Source organism: Pseudorasbora parva, chromosome 22 (genome assembly GCF_024679245.1).
Source record: "Pseudorasbora parva isolate DD20220531a chromosome 22, ASM2467924v1, whole genome shotgun sequence".
In the NCBI taxonomy this organism is placed as follows: domain Eukaryota; kingdom Metazoa; phylum Chordata; class Actinopteri; order Cypriniformes; family Gobionidae; genus Pseudorasbora; species Pseudorasbora parva.
Window position 1 is genome coordinate 14,814,121 of NC_090193.1, and position 20,095 is coordinate 14,834,215.

Sequence of the window (20,095 nt, forward strand, 5' to 3'; positions counted from 1 at the left end):
TCTGCGGCTGTGTCCGCTCTCTGTGGAGATGACAGTTCCAGAATGTCGTCCAATTAACAGGTATATTACAAACTACAATCCACATTACAGACAGTGGTTGAACCGTGGAATTAGTAGTTTGTTTGTTTCAACAGTGCAAGCATGGATTCAAACTCCAGCATGCCAGCGGGTAAATCGTCATATACTGAATATTTAGCTGACAGTTTGTCACTCTAAATCCTGTAAAACAAATTTCCGATTATAATCAATTTTACGAGTTAATACTAGTATCTATAACATACATTTTATTTAGACCATATTAATCGCATCTACAATTAAATAAAGATAATAAAGGCTATTATAAATATGCATGAGTTGTATCAGGGTACAGTGGGGCTAAAGCACACCCTAAGAAAAATGTGCTCTTACATACTTACTTGCAAAAAATCTCTAGCAACGTTTGCAGTATTTTCTGTTAATTTTGATTAATAAAATAATTCATTATTGTTCAGTAAATATTCAAATGTTAATACAAAAATATTTTTAAAATACAAAAACAAATGTTTAAGTATACTAATCTGAAAACACTGAATGATTGAGATCCCATAATAGTTTAATACGTTTTATCGTTGTAACAACTAAATATATTTGTATGATATGATATGATTATTATCATATTTTTATTATAAATATGATTTTACCTCTAAGATGGTCACCGAACTTAAGATATTTACCATCTGAATTTTAACCATGTCATGTCAACAAATGGAAGTCAGTCAGCTGTTTATATATATGCCTTTTACCCCAAATAGCATATACTTTTACATATTCTATTATTAAAAAAACTGTTGCATATGATTTACATAAATCATAAACAAGACCTTTTGTCTCAATATATATTCAATTTTTTTTAGTGATTCTCATTTGCTACTTAAATCTCCAATAAAAAATAAAAATAGAAAAGAGGTCAAATTAGCCCAGAATCAACTTTTGGGAAGAATAACTAGAACAACATTAATTTCATTAGCACTTCAGCCTAACAATTGTATTTACAGTATACAATTGTTACAATTTTGTATGCTTGTAAAAGGTTTGTTATTCATTCTCTATATTAAGATGATACTCAATATAGTGCCCCTTTTTTGTCTGTGCACGGCCCTGCAACGCAACCGCATTCATTTTCAAAATCAGTTCAGTTAGAGAATAGACACTACAATTAAAAACTGTGTCATAAGGGAGTGTCATGGCACAAGCTGCAGGAGTCAGATTACACCATCATGAATTAGCTTGTGATGAGAGCTGAGGTAAACGCATCCGTGCTCGCAGCATAGATTCACAGCGCATGTTCAATCTGGCGCATTTTTGGATATGAGGGGGGAGAGCAGAATCATTCGAATATACTCCAGGGTTTCTACTGACACAAAACCATATGCTAATCGCTGAAGTAACCCTTTAACTTAAGACATAATCAACTTTGTTTATGTAAATACTCACCAAAATGAGCATTTTGACATCTGTTTTCTCTTTCATTTTGCTATAAACTAAAAATTAGTGTTCAAAAAATGCTGGGAAATCATTGAACTTCACGTGACCCAACACAAATCATTCCTGAAAGGCTTTCTGCAAAAACCCAAACCTTTGAAATAAAAAAAATCATCCACTGACTTTCTAGCTGCTAAAAAAATGACTTTCGACTTTGAGGACCTTGATAGTAATGTAGTGAGTAAAAAGTATGATATTTGTCGATATAATGTGGTGAAGTAAAAGTCGTAAATTTTCAGAAAATATAATACTCATACTAAAGTGCAGATACTCAAAAAGTGTACTTAAGTACAGTACTCAAGTAAATGTACGTAGTGACTGTCCACCTCTAGGGTGAATAAATGATGAATATTAATTTTGGAGTGAACAATCCTTTTCAGCTGACTATTGACAATTGTGTTGGAATAATAGAGGATAAGACATAATACCTGTCAAAGAGCTCTCCACCGGTGACCAGCTCTAGGATGAGAAAGATCTCTGTCTCTGTCTCAAAAATTTCCTTCAAACGAATCTGAATGAAAACAAAGTGAGAACAGTCTCATCAGAACAAGCCCATCCATATTGTCATGGAAAATAATGAACAATAAATATTTCATAACAATGTGAAGAGGAGCATAAATATCTTACAATATTTGGATGAGACAGACGCAGCAGGACTCCAATCTCTGTCCTCACAATTTTCTTGTCGATCTGAGTTAATGAAAATAACCTCAAACAGTTATTCTAGGATTTCAAAATTTCAGCAACCCTCTATGCACACCTTGGCAATAGAATCACCATTGGCTAGTAAATGTTTTAGTTTAGTCGCCAAGCGCTGCTTCAAAATGCCAAAAGAAGAAACAGGAGCAAGAGACAAAAAAATAGAGTAATCAATTTATTGAAAGCTGCATTTAAAATCAAACAGGCCGTTCAACAGCTGATCAAAAGATTAAGACCATAGCCATAAAAAGGTCAAATCTGCACAAAAATATGGCTTTCATGTCATTGTCCTTCAAGCAGTCATACTGTCAAGATCCCCTGATGGCAAAGGCAAAAAGTCTTTCTCTCTTTGAACGTGGCGGGATTGCCTTTCGCAACGCGCCATCGCTGCTGAGGTTGGACGCAGAAAGACAGTCATTTTACATTTCTTAAAAAATCCTGAGAGTTATGGGACAAAAAAGTCAAGTGGTAGACCCAAAAAGATTTCACCTGCAATGATCCGCAGGATCCGACGGGTTGGCCGTGAAGACACAGATCGATCCTCAACCCAAATTAAGGCTCTTACTGATGCTGACTGCAGCCCAATAACCATAAGACGTCATCTGCTAGAGATGGGCTTCAAGAACAAAAAACGTCTTCAAAGGCAACGTTTCCTCCCACGACACAAACTTGCCCGTTTAGAATTTGCAAGAGAGCACCAAACTTGGGACATTGAAAAGTGGAAGAAAGTTTTATTTTCTGACAAGAATTTTTTTTTACCTGGACGGTCCTGATGGCTTCCAACGTTACTGGCATGACAAGGAGATCCCACCTGAGATGTTTTCTACGCGGCACAGTGGAGGAGGCTCCATCATGATCTGGGGTGCTTTTTCCTTCAATGGGAAAATGGAGCTTCAGGTTGTGCAGGGGCGTCAAAGGCGACTGGCTATGTGGATCTGTTGCAGCGGGCATCGCTCTTGACCAAGGGCCTCCGTCTGTGCGGTAATGACTGGGTAATGACTGGCTTTTAACAGGACAATGCTGCAATTCACAAAGCCTGTCTGACGAAGGACTTCTTCCAGGAGAATAATGTTGCTCTTTTGGACCATCCTGCGTGTTCCCCTGATCTAAATCCCATTGACAACATTTGGGGATGGATGGCAAGGGAAGTTTACAAAAATGGAGGTCAGTTCCAGACCGTGGATGCCCTTCTTGAAGCCATCTTCACCACATGGAGCAACATTCCCACCAGCCTCCTGGAAACAGTCGCATCAAGCATGCCGAAACAAGTTTTTGAAGTGATCAACAAGAACGGTAGTAGGGATGGGCAACAGTGGTCGAGTACTCGATTACTCGAACGTGACAGCGACGATCGATCATTAAAACGATGATCGCCCTGACTTAAAAAAATATATTTGTATATTTCTCGGATTGGTTATTGCGGCATTTTGGACGGTAACTGAGGTCTGATTGGTTAGCATTAGACAGCATGCCTTCCAGACCGCGAAATAAAATGAAACTAAAGCGCGCAGTGATGCCTGAAGCACTGTGAATGATCATGAAATACAGGGCAATATGTTCAACGCCAATCTGTCACATACACAGCATTATAATGAGCATTATAATGTATCAGTGCGCGCTGCTAAATGAAATCCCCAACCAGAGTCAGAGCACGGTCAAGTTCATCTGCGTATCCGCGTCCTTTTCCACAGATCTAAGTTGTAAGTTTACTTGTTTTATACTTGATTATATGTTGTCTATATCTGATTAATCTCATATAGGACGGCGTTTGGTTGAGTTTAATAACCAGCTAGCAAAGCGCTGCCGTTATTTCGGCTGGTGTTCATTCTCTTCAGCTTCAGCTCAAATGCAAACAGCCGGACATTATCAACTCTGAGTTATTTGAGACGGTCATATTATTTTTAGATAGGCTATTTCTTTTTCAAAATCGATGATATTAATAATGCAGCAGGGTTACTCATTTTTTTAACAGTCGATCTGTTTTAATGTTTCTCATGGATTCAAAAACGCGCAGTGATGCTGTTCTCGCTTTGATCATGAAAAATAAAATTATGTGCAGCGCCAATCTGTCATGTAGGCTACATAGAATTATAATAAGAACACGATTAAAGTGTTGTAAATTATCTGTGGTTTCGTTGCCCGTGTATTAGAGTTGAAGAGCGCATTCAAAATGAGTTTCGTTTTCAAGCCTGTTGGCCAAGTTCACATGAGCATTTGCGTCCTTTTGGGCAGATGTAAATTGTAATAGGCAAATATCTGATTAATCTCATATAGGATGCGTTTGACGGGGTCTATTAATTCTCTAGCAAAGCTCTGCAGGGGTGGTGTATTCACAGTTGCAGCTCAAATACAATGCCCGATATCATTGACTGGGTTATTTGAGACATTTATTTAGTTTCTTTTTCTTTAAGACATTTATGCATCATAATCTAATAGTTATTTTTTATAGCCATATGTTCATATTTGCATAGACATCATGTTTTTGTCACATACATTTTCGTAACAGTCTTAAAATAGTTTCATATCTCCATGACGGAGACGCCCCGCCCCCCACACAAGCCCCGCCCACGGTTAATCGATTACTCGTTTTTGAGATCTATTGATGATCGAAATGAAAAATTGACAAAATGCCCATCCCTAAACAGTAGGACAATTTTAGTACTGTTGTGCATTTATTTTTCGGTTATGGTCTTAAACTTTTGATCAGCTGATGAACGGCCTGTTTCAGTTTAAATGCAGTTTTCAATAAATTGCCTACACTCTATTTTTTGTCTCTTGCTCCTGTTTCTTCTTTTGGCATTTTGAAGCAGCACTTACAACCCGGTTATGATCCACTAGTGCGAATTGTGTAAAACTTGCAATGCATCCCCTGGTCTTAAGATTTTGTTCGGGAGTGTATATATATATATATATATATATATATATATATATATATATATATATATATATATACATACATACATACATATACATACATATATATATATATATATTTGAAGCATCGAAAATAAATTTTGGTCCAAAAATATCAAAAACTATGACTTTATTCAGCATTGTCTTCTCTTCCGTGTTCCTCCAAAAAGATTCAAACAATTCATGAATCAGTGAATCGATCAATGATTCGGGTCGCCAATTTCACGTGATTTCAGCAGTTCGGATCGCGTCAAAATGCCAAACTGCTGTTTTTTGATATTTTTGGACCAAAATGTATTTTCGATGCTTCAAGAGATTCTAATCAACCAACTGATGTCACATATGGACTACTTTGATGATGTCTTTATTAGCTTTCTGGACATGGACAGTAAAGTGGGCATAGACTGCATTATGTTCTGGGACTAAAATATAAAATATCTTAAACTGTGTTCCGATGATGAACAGAGGTCTTACGGGTGTGGAACAAAATTAGGGTGAGTCATTAATGACATCAATTTCATTTTTGGGTGAACTAACCCTTTAAGACTTTAGGGTTGGTTCTCTTGGTCTCTCTCTCTCTCTCTCTCTCTCTCTCTCTCTCTCTCTCTCTCTCTCTCTCTCTCGTATGTGTCTGAGAATGGCGCTCAACAAAGTGACGGCGAGTTGTGCAGAAATATGTGATATAAAGGTAACCGATTACCAGTTCATTATTTCTGTGGAGAGACTGTAGTTCGACAATGGTGTTTTGTTCCCTTTCAGTCGGTTACGTTCGACGTATGCCGGACTTAGACCGACGAATTGGGATCACTGCTGGGAGCCCCTATCAGCTTCGAGATATAGAAAACGGGCCAATGAACATTGGCGTGCATGCTTTGCATATCGCACCCCGCCCCTCTGCGCGGGTACAAAGCGGAAGCGATCGCCACGCACTGTTGTCATTCACTTCGGAGCCGAATGGAGTTGATGAAGCATCTGACTGCCTTCTATCTAGCGAGAGAGAGAGAGAGAGAGAGAGAGAGAGAGAGAGAGAGAGAGAGAGAGAGAGAGAGAGAGAGAGAGAGAGAGAGAGTGAGAGTGAGAGTGTGTGCCAGGGGAATTTGCTCGTGTTGGCCAGACGGCACAAGACAGCGCGACCGCGATCTCACTGCTGCTGAGAGAGCTGCTGTTTTCACAGCAAACTGAGCAAATTGCACTACACACACACACACACACACCACACACAGTTGGTTAGGTGGGCGTGTTCCTTTTTCAGGTGAGAGCAGAAAACATGCTGCACACAAAACCTGTTTATTCTGCCGCGGTCTATCCCTGGGTGCTTCAACCCCTAAAAGAGCAAATTTTCCTCACAAAAAGAGCTACACGGGTGACGTGCCGTCCTTTTCAGGATGTCTTTCCACCTGTGCGTTTCTTGATGCGGTCGTTCCCTGTCGCCTGCTGACGGTCACAAGCGCTATATCACGTGCCTGGGCTTAGGGCACGCTGAGGCGGTGTTTGTGGATAGTTCGTGTTCTCACTGCGGGAACATGACTATCTCGGTGCTTAGGTCGAGACTCGCCTACCTCCGGGAAGGTGGAGTCAACCTACCCATAGCTCGATTTAGGTCTGTTCCTGCCCAGCAGAATATAACTACTTTGACGGATGGCCGGGGTTACCTCAGGATTACATTTAGGGCAAACCCGTTGAGTGAGCCTCCGCGGGACACTAACGGTGGTGCTTCCGGAGGACCCCGTCGGCCCACCACATGCGTGGCCGATGGTGTCTTTTGGGGCACCCGCGGACGAGCAGATGTCGATCGCTGCATCGGAGGGGGAGTTTCAGTCCTCTGGGGATGAAGATTCGGCTGTACTGCCTCCCTCTGGGAGAGTGGCAACGGTCGAGTCGGACCCGGAGTTGACGGCTATGCTTTCCCAGAGCTCCCAGTGGCCGTGGCCCAGTGGATCCCTCTGTGTCTTAGTTACACAGAGGTGCCGCCAAACCTTCAGCCCGTGGTTGGACGCTGTGTTTCTACGGGCGGGGGTGCCCCTAGAACAGGTATCCAGGCATCCGATTGTCTCCACGGATGCCTCATCCACCAGCTGGGGTGCCACGTCCAACGGGCTTGCGGTTTCAAGTCTGCCGACGGGGGCCTCAACTGCAATGGCTCATCAATTGCCTAGAGTTGTTAGCAGTTCGTCCTACCCTGAGCCGCGTCAAGACGCTGCTCCAGGGCAAGCACGTTCTGGTCCGTACAGACAGCTCTGCAGTTGTAGCGTACATCAACAAACATCAAGCGTACATCAGGTAGACCCACGGCCCATTGCCAGTGGTTTTACTCCCTGACTGAGGAGACCCTCGGCATGGAAGCGCTGGCACACAGCTGGCCCCGGGGCCTATGCAAACATGTGTTTTCCCCAGTGAGCCTTCTTGCACAGACACTGTGCAAGGTCAGGGAGGACGAGGAGCAGGTCCTGTTGGTGGCGCAATACTGGCCCAACAGGACATGGTTCTCGGAACTAGTGCTCCTTGCGACAGCACCTCCTTGGCCCATTCCTCTGAGGAAGGACCTCCTGACTCAGAGACGGGGCACCCTCTAAGTCCGACATATGTCGAACGTGACCGACTGAAAGGGAACGTCTCGGTTACGTATGTAACCCTTGTTCCTTGTTCCTGAAGGAGGGAACGGAGACATACGTCCCGTCACCACAGTTGCTGTACCATCACTGCAGTTCGAGCCACGGGTTCGGCTCCTCAGTGAAAAACAACAGTGCGTGACGATCGCTTCCCCTTTGTACCCGCACAGAGGGGCGGGGTGCGATATGCAAAGCACGCACGCCAATGTTCATTGGCCCATTTTCTATATCTCGAAGCTGATAGGGGCTCCCAGAAGTGATCCCAATTCGTCGGTCTAAGTCCGACGTACGTCTCTGTTCGCTCCTTCAGGGAACGAGGGTTACATACGTAACCAAGACGTTTTGTCACGAGATGCAACCACAAGTCGTCAAATTAAAGTCCACTGTCTAGATTTATAGTTGTTCTCTCCTCGATCTATGATCTATCGTCTAAGAAAAAGGACATATAGTGCTTCTGAGATGGTAAAAACACGTTTTTTTTTTCTCTCTGGCGAATTAGCAAATGGTATGCAAACATACAGTAAACTAAAAAAAAAAAAAATTAACATAATACAGTAAAAGATGATCTTTAAAGTCTATTTAGGGCACAATGATCAAGCATAATAGCCTAATCTTAATCACAAAGAAAATAATATTAAAGCTACACTGTGCATAGTTTATTCTTAGCTAAAAGCATTTAGTTATCTCAAAAATATATGTGCTCATTAATGTATATTTACTTCTTTCAAATAATAAAGTATTTTCTTAAGTTTATAATATGCCATTGAAAATTCATACGGGTGAGGGGTTCGCATGCCGGTTGCCATGTTGCCCCTCCATCTTGAAAGTACATTAGCCAAAGAGGGACATACCCGTAAATTCAAGCTTCACCTTTCGCGTACCTCTAGCTCTCCTCGCACCTCCGTCACATCAACTGATCTCTGCTAACGGAGAAAATGATATAGCCTACTATGTAAACTTTGCCTAAGCTAGTGATGTCACACAATATACAGAATAACGATAGATGATGTTAGCAATTAAATGGTAAAAAAATAACTAAAACGTAAAGCTATTTTTCATTTTACATAAATGTCATAACGTACATGTTAACTGACAAATTAAATAACTGCAAATTATAATAGTTTTCTAAAGTAACCTCATCACTTGAAGGAACACCATGGACGAGGTCAAACTGGAAGCCATGTTAATCTTGGCCACCGTAGAAGTTAAAATGAAATCGGAATTGAGAGGAACAAACTAATATTCACTGGATGGTCATATACCTTTTCACCGCTAGATGGGAAAAAAAATATCACACAGTGTAGCTTTAAGGTTTATATAAACTAACAAAATAATAAACATAAATAAAACATTTAAAAAAGATTAAAAATCTCACAGGGGCATAAACACAATTATATTCTAACATTTTTGGAAAAAATGAATGGGTAATATTTCTCATGAAAAAGTGGATAAGTGTTCATACACAGCGCAGATCATAATGAGCGAGCGTTTTTTTAAATTAAAGTTTGAGGAAGCTTGATGATGACATTGATCCACGACCATGGTGTGCTGTGGTCTGTTTATAGCCTACCGTTAGCATTTTATATCTGACGGCTTTATTTAGGCCTTTAAAATATATACATTTTGGATTAACTTGTAAAGATTATCTTGATAGACAAAACGTGTAAGGGTGATAACTCTTTGTTGAACACAGATCTTATTGTTTGCGATTTTCCAAAAGTCTATGGGGAAAATGCGTAGGCTTTTGATCGAGGGAACCCATGCGCCGTTAACTTCCGGGTTGGCCTACAAAGTGACGTCATAACTTTGGCACTCTATTGAGTATATACAGTATGTCATCAGGTGAGCTGAGAAACTCTCACGGGCTCAGTCAGTGTTCAGCAGTGAAGTATATGGGGTTAGAATTGTTGCATTATTTCAAACAAATAGATTGTTATCCACAAATAAATGTAAAGAGATAATTGAAAAAAAAGAAATAAATTCATAAATAAATAGAATGAGACCCACAAATATATGCAGGAGTTTCACAAAAATCAATTGAATTCACAAATAAATACAATGACATTTGTGAATAATAATAAAAAATCCACACGTTTTTATATCACAAACACAGCTCTGCCTTGCATTCATTTGTGAATCGCTTTCTCTGCAAATTTGTTGATGGCTTCCTCTGCTTTGGTGGATCTCTTCTTGCACATTTGTAAATCGCAGCACAGTGTATTTTGAAACATTTCTAACGTCTACACTCACACAAATCAACAAATAGGTAGACTCCACCCACCGTCTACTTAAGCCAATCAGATAACACCCATATTGTGCTGACCAATCATAGCACGTTCTCGCTCCAACCAATCACGTTGAAAAACAGAGTTATGACCCTATGGTTGATTCAACCTAGCCTAGAAATCTAGACGCACCCTAGCGGCAGCAAATTTAATTTGCCCGCAAGTGTGCTCTAGCAACTCTCAATTCCTATCTGAGCTGTATTCCTCAGAATCTGGACGGCCCAATCACATCGTGTAGGTAGGCTATAGAGCCGGCGGGCGGGGCCATAATGACGACGGCCGAGTTGCGTTTGCGTGCTTCTAGTAACACAGTCTTCTAGTAAACACAGAAACTGGCGAACGGCGGCGGTCTTTCGAATCAGCTCTGCCCGCGCCTCCGGAAGACTTGGAGTTAAGCTTTCCTCTGAGAAAAGAACAAAGAGCGGCACTGAAGTAATTCTTAAAAAGGGAAGATGTGTTCGGAGTTTAGCCGACCGGATACGGCGAATGTTTAATCAGTCAGCGAGCTCCCCTTCACCGTCGTTGCTCCGGTTGGTGTACCGCTATCCTATCGCGTGCAGAGGGAGTTTGAAAGACAACCGTTTATCCTGCCCCTCGGACTGAGCCCTGTCTATGGTGAGTTTCCAGACCAAACATCTTGATGTGGGTCTGGCTTGTCAGGCTAGATTCAACCCATAGACAGTAAAAGAAATGGACAGAGCCTTCCCATAGACTTCAACGGCGGAAAGTGAGGTCAATAAGAGGCACTCACTTCCTGATGGCTGAGTGAACTGCACAGGCTCAGACCGAGCTTGACGACGTATGTGACGTGAGCAACCTGTCTGACAGTTGTAGGTCTTCTAGTAGTTGTGGAAAGTAAAATCTGAATCACATTGCTTAAATGTTTTGTCTCGTTGCTTTTGGCTCACTATGGGCTTCTTCCCATTCTTCTCCCTTGACTTTATCAGACTTTATGTCTCCACGTCCCCCGACTGTCTCATAGACAGTAAAAGATTGCTTCTGAGCATCTCCTCCTGTCTATTTGGTCATTTATCAACTGTGCGACAGAGTCACGTTGGTTATGACACAATCGTTAGCCTATTTTTACAAAAACAGCTTCTACGGGGCGACAGTGTAAGATACAAGGTAATGGAGCCTTTCATGCATCGTTGTGTTTCTTTAGAAATAAACAATGGAAAAATGTAATCTTTAAACGCCTCAGATGTAAAGTTATTCACTGTCAAAGTGATGCAAAAATTAATGGGAGTGAATGGGATGCTAACAGCAGCTGATGACTTGGTTAGCAATGGCCGCCCCTATGGGTGGAACGCTTTCCGAGTGCTAGATTACCCCCTTGATTCAACCCCATTCATTTCTGTCAGTCTCAAGCACGCTCGCTGGCAAATTGATGAAATTACTGCATATTTTGAGATTTCAGTGTTTTCCACACATAGACTAATTTGTGGCAGCCCGCCACAGACCGGCCACCGGCCGCCACATATTACGTTTTATCATAAATTTTTTTACGCTATTTAAAAGGTGGCACACACTCATATCCGTTCAGCTGCATTTCCTTAGCTCTCCCTCTGCCTCTTGTGCGTTACTTACTTACTTACTCACACACACACACACACACACACACACACACACACACACACACACACACACACACACACACACACACACACACACACACACACACACACACACACACACACACACACACACACACACACACACACACACACTCACACTCACACGGTGTGTCACATTCAAGTCTCAGTGTTGCCACAACTCTCACACATTTGTCATGAGACACACACGTCCAGCTGTCTCACCATCTCACTCTGGCCAATAAAATCCAAATTGTTTTGATTTGAAACAAAGTCTAAGCTTTACATTTTATTAAAAAAAGTTTTAATAAAAGCTTAGACAACAGCTTCACTATACAGGTTTTTGCAGCAATTTTTGGTAAACAGTACAGCATAGTGCCCATTGATTATTACATCAACCACAATTTAAAATAGAGAGTGATGGAGATGCCCCATTGTAATGTAATGCTCTTCTTGTATTTAGCCCTGAGGTATTCCTTACTATCATAGTCAAATGTGACCATATACCTTAACTATTTTTCAATAAAATAAATGTTATTATTAAATAAACTATATTTTCTGTATTTTCTCCGGGGAAAAAATGGTGTTTGGGGGGTAAAATGTGTGTTATTTTGGCACGGTTGCCTGCTAAAATTCGCACTCATGGGTCTGTATAATCACATAATAGTCGCTTTAACCCGCAGACATAGAAAACAACCCACAGAAAAAACGCGGACTTGGCAACACAGTGCAGTTGAACTCTGTTGACATTTGACAATTGCCTCGCCTGAAAAAAAGGCGAGACTAGGCGGCTGCAGTGAGGGGAGGAGTGAAAAAAGTTCAGGCAAGCCGGACAGTTCTCTCTTCTCGTAGTGGATCAGACACCTGCGAGATCAGTTGCGGATATCGCGGGATTCACACTCGTGCGCTCTGTTGCTGATAAACTGGATGTCATTTAAGTTCTGTTGCTTTTATATGAAAATAAATATTATGAACAAGACACCCAAAGTTTTTGTTATTTATTTCCATTCGAAAGACCTTTTTTACTTTAATTACATACATGTTTTTATATATTTTTATAAATATGACAACAATCACATAACCAACAGAGAGATTGCACTGTCCGAGAGTTTGGGAATATCCACACATAATTTATACACATTAAAACATGATATCAGAGTTTTAAAATCAAACATTTAAAAAAAGAAAAATACATCACGGTTGTTTAAGCCAATAAGCATTAAGCTGTGTCGTCAGCAAGTCGTTTCCCATCGTGCTTTTGCTCCGCGCAGTCGGTGGAGAGCAACTGCGCTCGACTGCAGAATCCGACACATCCGCCTGGCCATCGCGAGAGATTTTTGACATACGTCAGCATGACATCAGAGCAAGGCGGACCGCCCTCGGACACATTTCTAACCGGCATGCATCTCGCGCTGATCACCGGTGATCGGTTCTGCGCAGATTTTGCTCATCTCAAACAAGCCTAATGGGTTGCTTCGTTGCTCTGATTGGTTGTTGGTCTATCCAATTTATGTCTTTCCTGGTTTGGTTGAAACACGCCCCATAATTACAGCCCAATGGAGCAGTTTCAGACTCATATTCTGACTAGAATTGAGTATGACCACATGAGGCCAGCTCTTTAATAAATAATAGTCAAGTTGCTTAAATTATTGCAATCATAATTGCTTACTTATTTGTAGGTTTTATCCCCCCAATTGAATTGCGGTCACGCATAAAAAATAATAAGCGTGAATCAACATTTTAAAAACACATGTGAAAATATAATGCACAAAACAATGCAAAGTTACCCAGAGTCACAAACAACGCGGTCAAAGAGATACAAATAATAAGTGTGAGTCAAAACATTTAAACAAATTATATTGCTCAAAACTGAATAAGGAATTCAAAATGATCTGAATTGCACACAAAATCATGTTTTCTGCTTTTATTTTCATTTTGTGTATGCCCGTTCTCTCCTTTGCTCTTGTTTCCACATTCTGCACTTGTGTTTCCAAATGTTGCAGTTCATGTTTCATGTAAATCAGGGGCGGGTCTTAGCATTACCATTGGTCCACTAGTTCTAGATTGACAGATCATCCTGTAGCCAATCAATCGAAAGAGGGAGGATAACGTCACCAAGCGACTCACGCCTCAGTTGAATGAATATAATCTTAGGAATCTATTATTTTTTTATGATAGACGTTTTAGGGGGGATTCTCACAATTAAAGCAGTCAAATGAACGACTGGGTGCTTACCGACGCTTGGCAGCTCAGTCCAACAAGTATAAAAAGTGTTCTCTTAAACCTATTTAAACCTTTAAATAAAAGAGTTGTTGAGATGTTTACACTGTCATATATAATAAATGAGTATGCACAGTGACAGGAAATAAAAATGAACGCAAAAAGCGAGAGAAGAGTGAGAAAATTTGAAAAATGAAGTAAAAACAAGTTTAAACTAAATTTTAATTCTGATATACACATATAGGCTACATTAATATTCCAGTTTCATTAATGGTATTATGCACTGAAATTACATAAAGTTTCTCAAAAATGCATTACAAAAATTATATGAATTTTGATTGTGGATTTTGTTAATTTTTCACTGTAACACACTGTTTTAATGACAGAGATTCAGTACTTCCTCTACCAGTGGTGTTAAAGAACGCATTATAGGCTACTCGTAAACCGCTTGTTGGACTGAGCAGCCAGCCAAGCGTCGGTAAACACCCAGTCGTGATCACGTTCATTTGACTGTTTTAAATGTGAGAACCCCCTTAAAACATCTATCATACAAATAAATTCCTAAGATTATATTCATTACAGTAAAATAATGTATTTCCTTGCCGATAGTGATAGCGTTATACTCGTAGCTCAAGTCAACAGCAGCTAGCTGAACTGAGGCGTGAGTCGCTTGGTGACGTCATCTTCCCTGTTCGATTGATTGGCTACAGGATGATCTATCAAACTAGAACTAGTGGACCAATCCAGTTGTTAAGTCTGACGTCACACGGCAGCGCATCCGGGTCCAAACTCAAATCTCATACCAAGAGAAAAACAACAAACGGTGCTAATATACAAACACAATGTGGTGTAATACTACAAAAAAAAGTTGTAATCATAACCTTTTTCTCTATACCAAAATTCCAGATGGCCAGACAGCGATTCATCTTTTATAAATCGTTAAAATATTAATGTATGTGACGCTGTGAGCACAAAGACAGTTGTGTAGACTGTAAGTATTTAAAATGTTTAACTTTAAATGTTTGATGTTTAATATGAATAAATAGCGCTCATAAACGGGCATCAATGGCATTCTCAAGTGAAACGAGTTGAGGCTTGGACCCAGAAACGGCGTTCCGGCGTATGTCACGTCTTAACCATAGACTGTAAAAAGATATGGACATAGTGTCCGTGACGTCACCCATAGGATTCCGATAAGCCGTTCTGAAGCTTAAAGTATAGGGGCGAGCTGGGCGTCGCCATCTTGTGAGCGAGTCATCGCGTGTCACTCTCGAATCACAGAAAATGGGCAAAAAGGCAGGATGTGGACGGAGCTTAGGTGACGCAATGACTATAGATGGCAGATAAATGGCTATCCAACTGTCCAGTTCAGTTTCAGTTTATTGTACCCTAAGGGAAACTTGTCTTACAGCCAGGTAAACACACAGGTAGCACAACAGGGAAACACCACATAAACATACAAATAACAATACAAACTATTAATTAAAAACACTGTTACACTAATACTCATGTAGATCAAGAATTATGCAAGTTTAGCAACCGAATTGCACTTGGTATAAAAGAGTACTTTGTCCTATTGGATTTAAAACGAGGGACTAAAGGGAGGACCTCAAAAGAACAATGAAGGGGGTGATTTACACAGCCCAATATGGCATCTGCTTTCCTCATAACCTGCCTCTCATAAATATTTGTCAAGGAAACCTGTGGGCAGCCTATTAACTTACCAGCCTATTAACTTACCAACCACGCCCTTAATTATGCAGAACTTTAAGGCTTTATATAACGTAAACGAGTTATAAAAAAAATTCACCCCCCTCAGAGTTGTCATGAAGGTCACAATTAGCAGTTTAGGCAAAAAACACAATTTGTACCAGGCTGTAAACATGTTTTTTTCTGCTGTAAAGCTGGGCAATTTTGCATTCACTATGGTACAAAACAGAGATCCAGTTAGAAGCGACCAAACACCTCAGCGTTTTCCCTATTTAAATACAGTTACACAAATAGTTGAACGATCAAGTATAAAGACATAAATTAAAACGTGATGCTTTTCTAAGCGGATTAAAAAGGAGAACTATAATGTATGGCGGAATAGCACTTCTGAGAGTACTTCGATTCAGCGCAGTAAAAAGTCCCGGCTGAAACATATGCCCTCACATCTCCCCCTCCCCCCTATTGACAGAAATGAGAGGGTGAGGGGAAGATGTGAGGAAGGATTTTTCAGGCGATTTTTATACTATTCGTGTAACTGTATTCAAATAGGGAAACCGTGGAGGTGTTTGGTCGCTTCTAACTTGATCTCTGTTTGGTACCATAGTGAATGAACTGGGCTTAGTGGGCTAAGCTAAATGCTTTCAGATCATCACCGCGCGTCAGAACGATTAAGTGCGCACACTGAGACGAGAGAGGTATCAACTCAGTTTAGTTAAGGGAAAAACATAGTGTAATATGAAAAAGCAGAGAAGTATCCCTTTAAATGCATGTTTCTCTTGTTCAAGGATATGAATCGAAAAGTAACTTTATTTAAAAGAAATGTTGTCAAATATTGTACACATCGATCCGATTAAAATACATATGAAAACAACGTGTATGGGTAGCGCCGCTCACTTCCAGTTCTGTGGATGGGGTTCTGAAACTGGTGTTCTGAAACTGGTGTGCTGCAGGGCTGCAGCTGGATATGTCTCGTTTTTAAACGTGATTGGTTGGACCGAGAACTTGCTATGATTGGTCAGCACAATATGGGTGTTATCTGATTGGCTTAAGTAGATGGTGGGTGGAGTCTACCTATTTGTGGATTTGTGCGAGTGTAGATGCTAGAAATGTTTAAAAATCCACGGACTGTGCTGCAATTTACAAATGTGCAAGAAGAGATCCACCAAATCAGAGGAAGCCATCAACAAATGCACAGGGAGCGATTCACAAATGAATGCAAGGCAGAGTTGTGTTTGTGACATAAAAACATAAGTGTGGATTATTATTTTTTTCCACAAATGTCATTGTATTTATTTGTGAATCTAATTGATTTTTGTGAAACTCCTGCATATATTTGTGGAGCTCATTTTATTTATTTGTAAATTTATATCATTTTTGTGAATCTCTTTACATTTATTTGTGGATAACAATCTATTTGTTTGGAATAATGCAACAATTCTAACCCCATAAAATATATCTATGCTAAACTTATTCTTAACCTCTAACACACACACACACACACACACACACACACACACACACACACACACACACACACACACACACACACACACACACACACACACACACACACACACACACACACACACACACACACACACACAGGGTTATTCAGGAATATATAAAATCACCAATTAACTTACAGTTTTCTTCAAGACCTTGACCGCATAAGGTTTTTCAGTCTGCTTTTCTTCACAGCGAAACACAACAGATGTGGCACCCCTGGTGGTTAACACAAGCAAATGTAATATAACATATACTCATAATTAAATAAGGATCTTAAATATGATAAATGTGCATTATAGAAATTAGAATATGCAAACACCTATCAAAAAGTGACAGATATGCTAATACAGCCAACAAGTTTGATAAAAGAAAAATATTGGCATTTCACGACTGTGACCTTCACCATTTAGCTAAACATGGAGGTTCCTACCTACATTCTAATCCTCCATCACTAACCACTATTATGTCAGTGCATTTCCATGACAACTGAGTATAAACAATTAGTCTCCATGACATGAAATCTTAAAGAAAGGAATACACATTTAATAACACTTCAGACAAGCCTCTTAAAATGCTCACATATACACAGATTGGATTCAGCCGGATATATAGTCTGAACATATGTCATGTATAACAAAAATTACCTTCCTTCCAAGTTACTTTATGTGGCTGTGTTATGTTATACAATATGTTTGTGTTATATAACCATATATGGTTATTATGTTGTCTCTAAGACGCTTTGCTTTTCATGGTCATTGAAAGATTCAATGAGACAAGCCCTCAAAGAGAAGGCAATCTTTTTCAATTTGTTGCCTTGTTATCCAAAACTTCAATACTTGAGTTTCTGAAAAAGTAATCAGCATAATCAGTGATAGATCGAACTACTCACGGTTATACAATGTGCAGGAATATGCAGACATTAAAACATTTCTTTGAAAACAAGCCCCGTAGAAGTCCTTCTTTGTGCTGAATTTCATGCCAGGCCACATAACTATGACGGACTTCAGTATTTTGTATTTTGTATTTAGGGCATTATTTTTCATCCCACATAATGGGAGGTAATAATACTATTTTAAAACACTTGGTGACGTTTGCAAAGATTGGGTCAACTAAACGTGCATTATAATTGGTTTACTACATATAATTTTAGCTCAATTAGTTTATAAACTGCCTATCACAGCAACTAGCAGTACAAAATAACATTGATTACAACACAAAACATTAACCTGCTCACATATAGCCTAGGGCAACACAAATGTTAACACTTACCTATTTCATGTAAATATAACCAACTGCAGAACACTATTATACCATCTCCACAAAGTAAATATTAAGTATATCAAAAGACCAATAATCGGTTTGACTTATTGATTTGTATCCATTTTAAATAAGGTATCTTTATTTATTATAGCTGCTATTTATTATAATTCGTTCTTTATTTAGATTTTTTTATTCAGAAGTTACTGTTTTATTTAAGCATGTTCTAATTACACACAAACACACACACACACACACACACACACACACACACACACACACACACACACACAGAGATCGCTCAAATCAATTATCGATAATCTAATCAATAATACTTATATATGTTGTGTTTTTTTATTGTATTGTTGCAGTCTGATGATTACTTATTTTTGGAAAAAAATGTTTGAATATTGGTTCTGCATATCGGTTAAGTTATTGTATCATAACAATCTCTATATAGGTCGACAAGTAAGTAAAATCATATATTGTGAACGCATAGGCCTGTGTATTTACAATATAATATCAAAATCAATGTAAATTGGATGCAGTAATGTAGGCTACTTACCTGCCTAATTCTTGGCCCATGTTATAGAAATCCTCCACTGTCGCATCTCGGCGCGATCCATCGACCCAGTATTCCACCGTGCACGCGCCGGACCTAGAGGTAGGCATGATGGACTCTCCGAAGACTAGTTCTTCTGTTATAATGAATACAACTAATCCCTTAGATGAGGGAAGCCCAGGAAACCTCGATCACTTTCACATCAGGGTGTCAGCTCAAGTTAAGATGCGGTTGCTAGTTTATAAATCTGCTGTTCCAAGTAATCTATGAATTAAAATGTTCAGGTTTCCATTTCCGTCTGATTGCGCGTATTAAAAGTCAGACAGACATTGAAGCATCAATGCGGGCTGGAGTTGATCTACAAATCAGTCTATTTTTGATCTAGTATATCTGTATCCTACGTTAACAAGCAGATATATCTCATATATTATGATTTTTTTTTTTTTAAATAATCTTGATCAAAACAATGCAAGGGCTATTTTCAAAGTCTTCAGTTTCCAAAGGGCCTACAGATCCATCCGTAAATCTCCCACGACACACAACATAAAAAACAAAAAAAACAAAAACAAAACATAATAATCCTGCGATTCCCGATGTCACAAGCGACAGGATGATGAACGATTCCTTGCTTTGGTCCTCGCCAGAACGAAAAACAACAGATCAGCGTCTTGTTTTTAAGATGCTTCTCAAAAAGCTGATGGATCTTATGAATTAGCAAGGTGAAGATGAAGTAAATGTCGCTACTAATGTAAATATCGCACTGCTGTTTGTGCTGTAAGGGGTGGAGAAAGGGAGGGGGTCGTCTGTCACACGCTAAACCACACACACATAATAGTCACATACACACGCCCTCTCAGTCTCTCTCCCAATCCCTGGCTTTCACTGTAGGCTGCATGGGAAGCGGAATATTCAATCAAAATAACGAATGTGCTTCTGTTATTATTAGAAATGTATTCTTATGCACGGTTGTCGACCGTATTAGCTAACGTTACAACCACAGTTTTTCCTGCATTAATCAACTACGCCACACCGCTATTGAATCTATAGTGGACTATTTTAATCTGATTCCCGAACAGCCGTAAATAGCATAAGTGTGAATATGCTAAATATAGTGCGACCAATGTTTTATCATTTCTGAACGAATGAGTCTTTTGAGTCTATTCTTTAAAATGAACCATAAACACTGAACCAATTGGAATTGGAATTAGTAGTGTTAAGGGT

The 20,095-nt window shown here is 39.8% G+C and overlaps 1 protein-coding gene across 1 annotated transcript in view; it reads right to left on the reverse strand.

Annotated features, from left to right (window-relative positions):
* si:ch73-60h1.1 (calcium/calmodulin-dependent protein kinase type IV) overlaps window positions 1-19,735 on the reverse strand; it is a 74,952-nt gene extending 55,217 nt beyond the window's left edge. Inside the window, exons 1-4 of the mRNA XM_067431701.1 lie at window positions 18,878-19,735; window positions 17,193-17,271; window positions 2,149-2,211; window positions 1,950-2,032 (exon numbers count right to left, since the gene is read on the reverse strand). Coding sequence (XP_067287802.1) covers window positions 1,950-2,032; window positions 2,149-2,211; window positions 17,193-17,271; window positions 18,878-18,984 — 332 coding nt within the window. The 5' untranslated portion in view covers window positions 18,985-19,735. The remainder of the gene's footprint in view (window positions 1-1,949; window positions 2,033-2,148; window positions 2,212-17,192; window positions 17,272-18,877) is intronic.
* Between the last annotated feature and the right edge of the window lie 360 nt (window positions 19,736-20,095).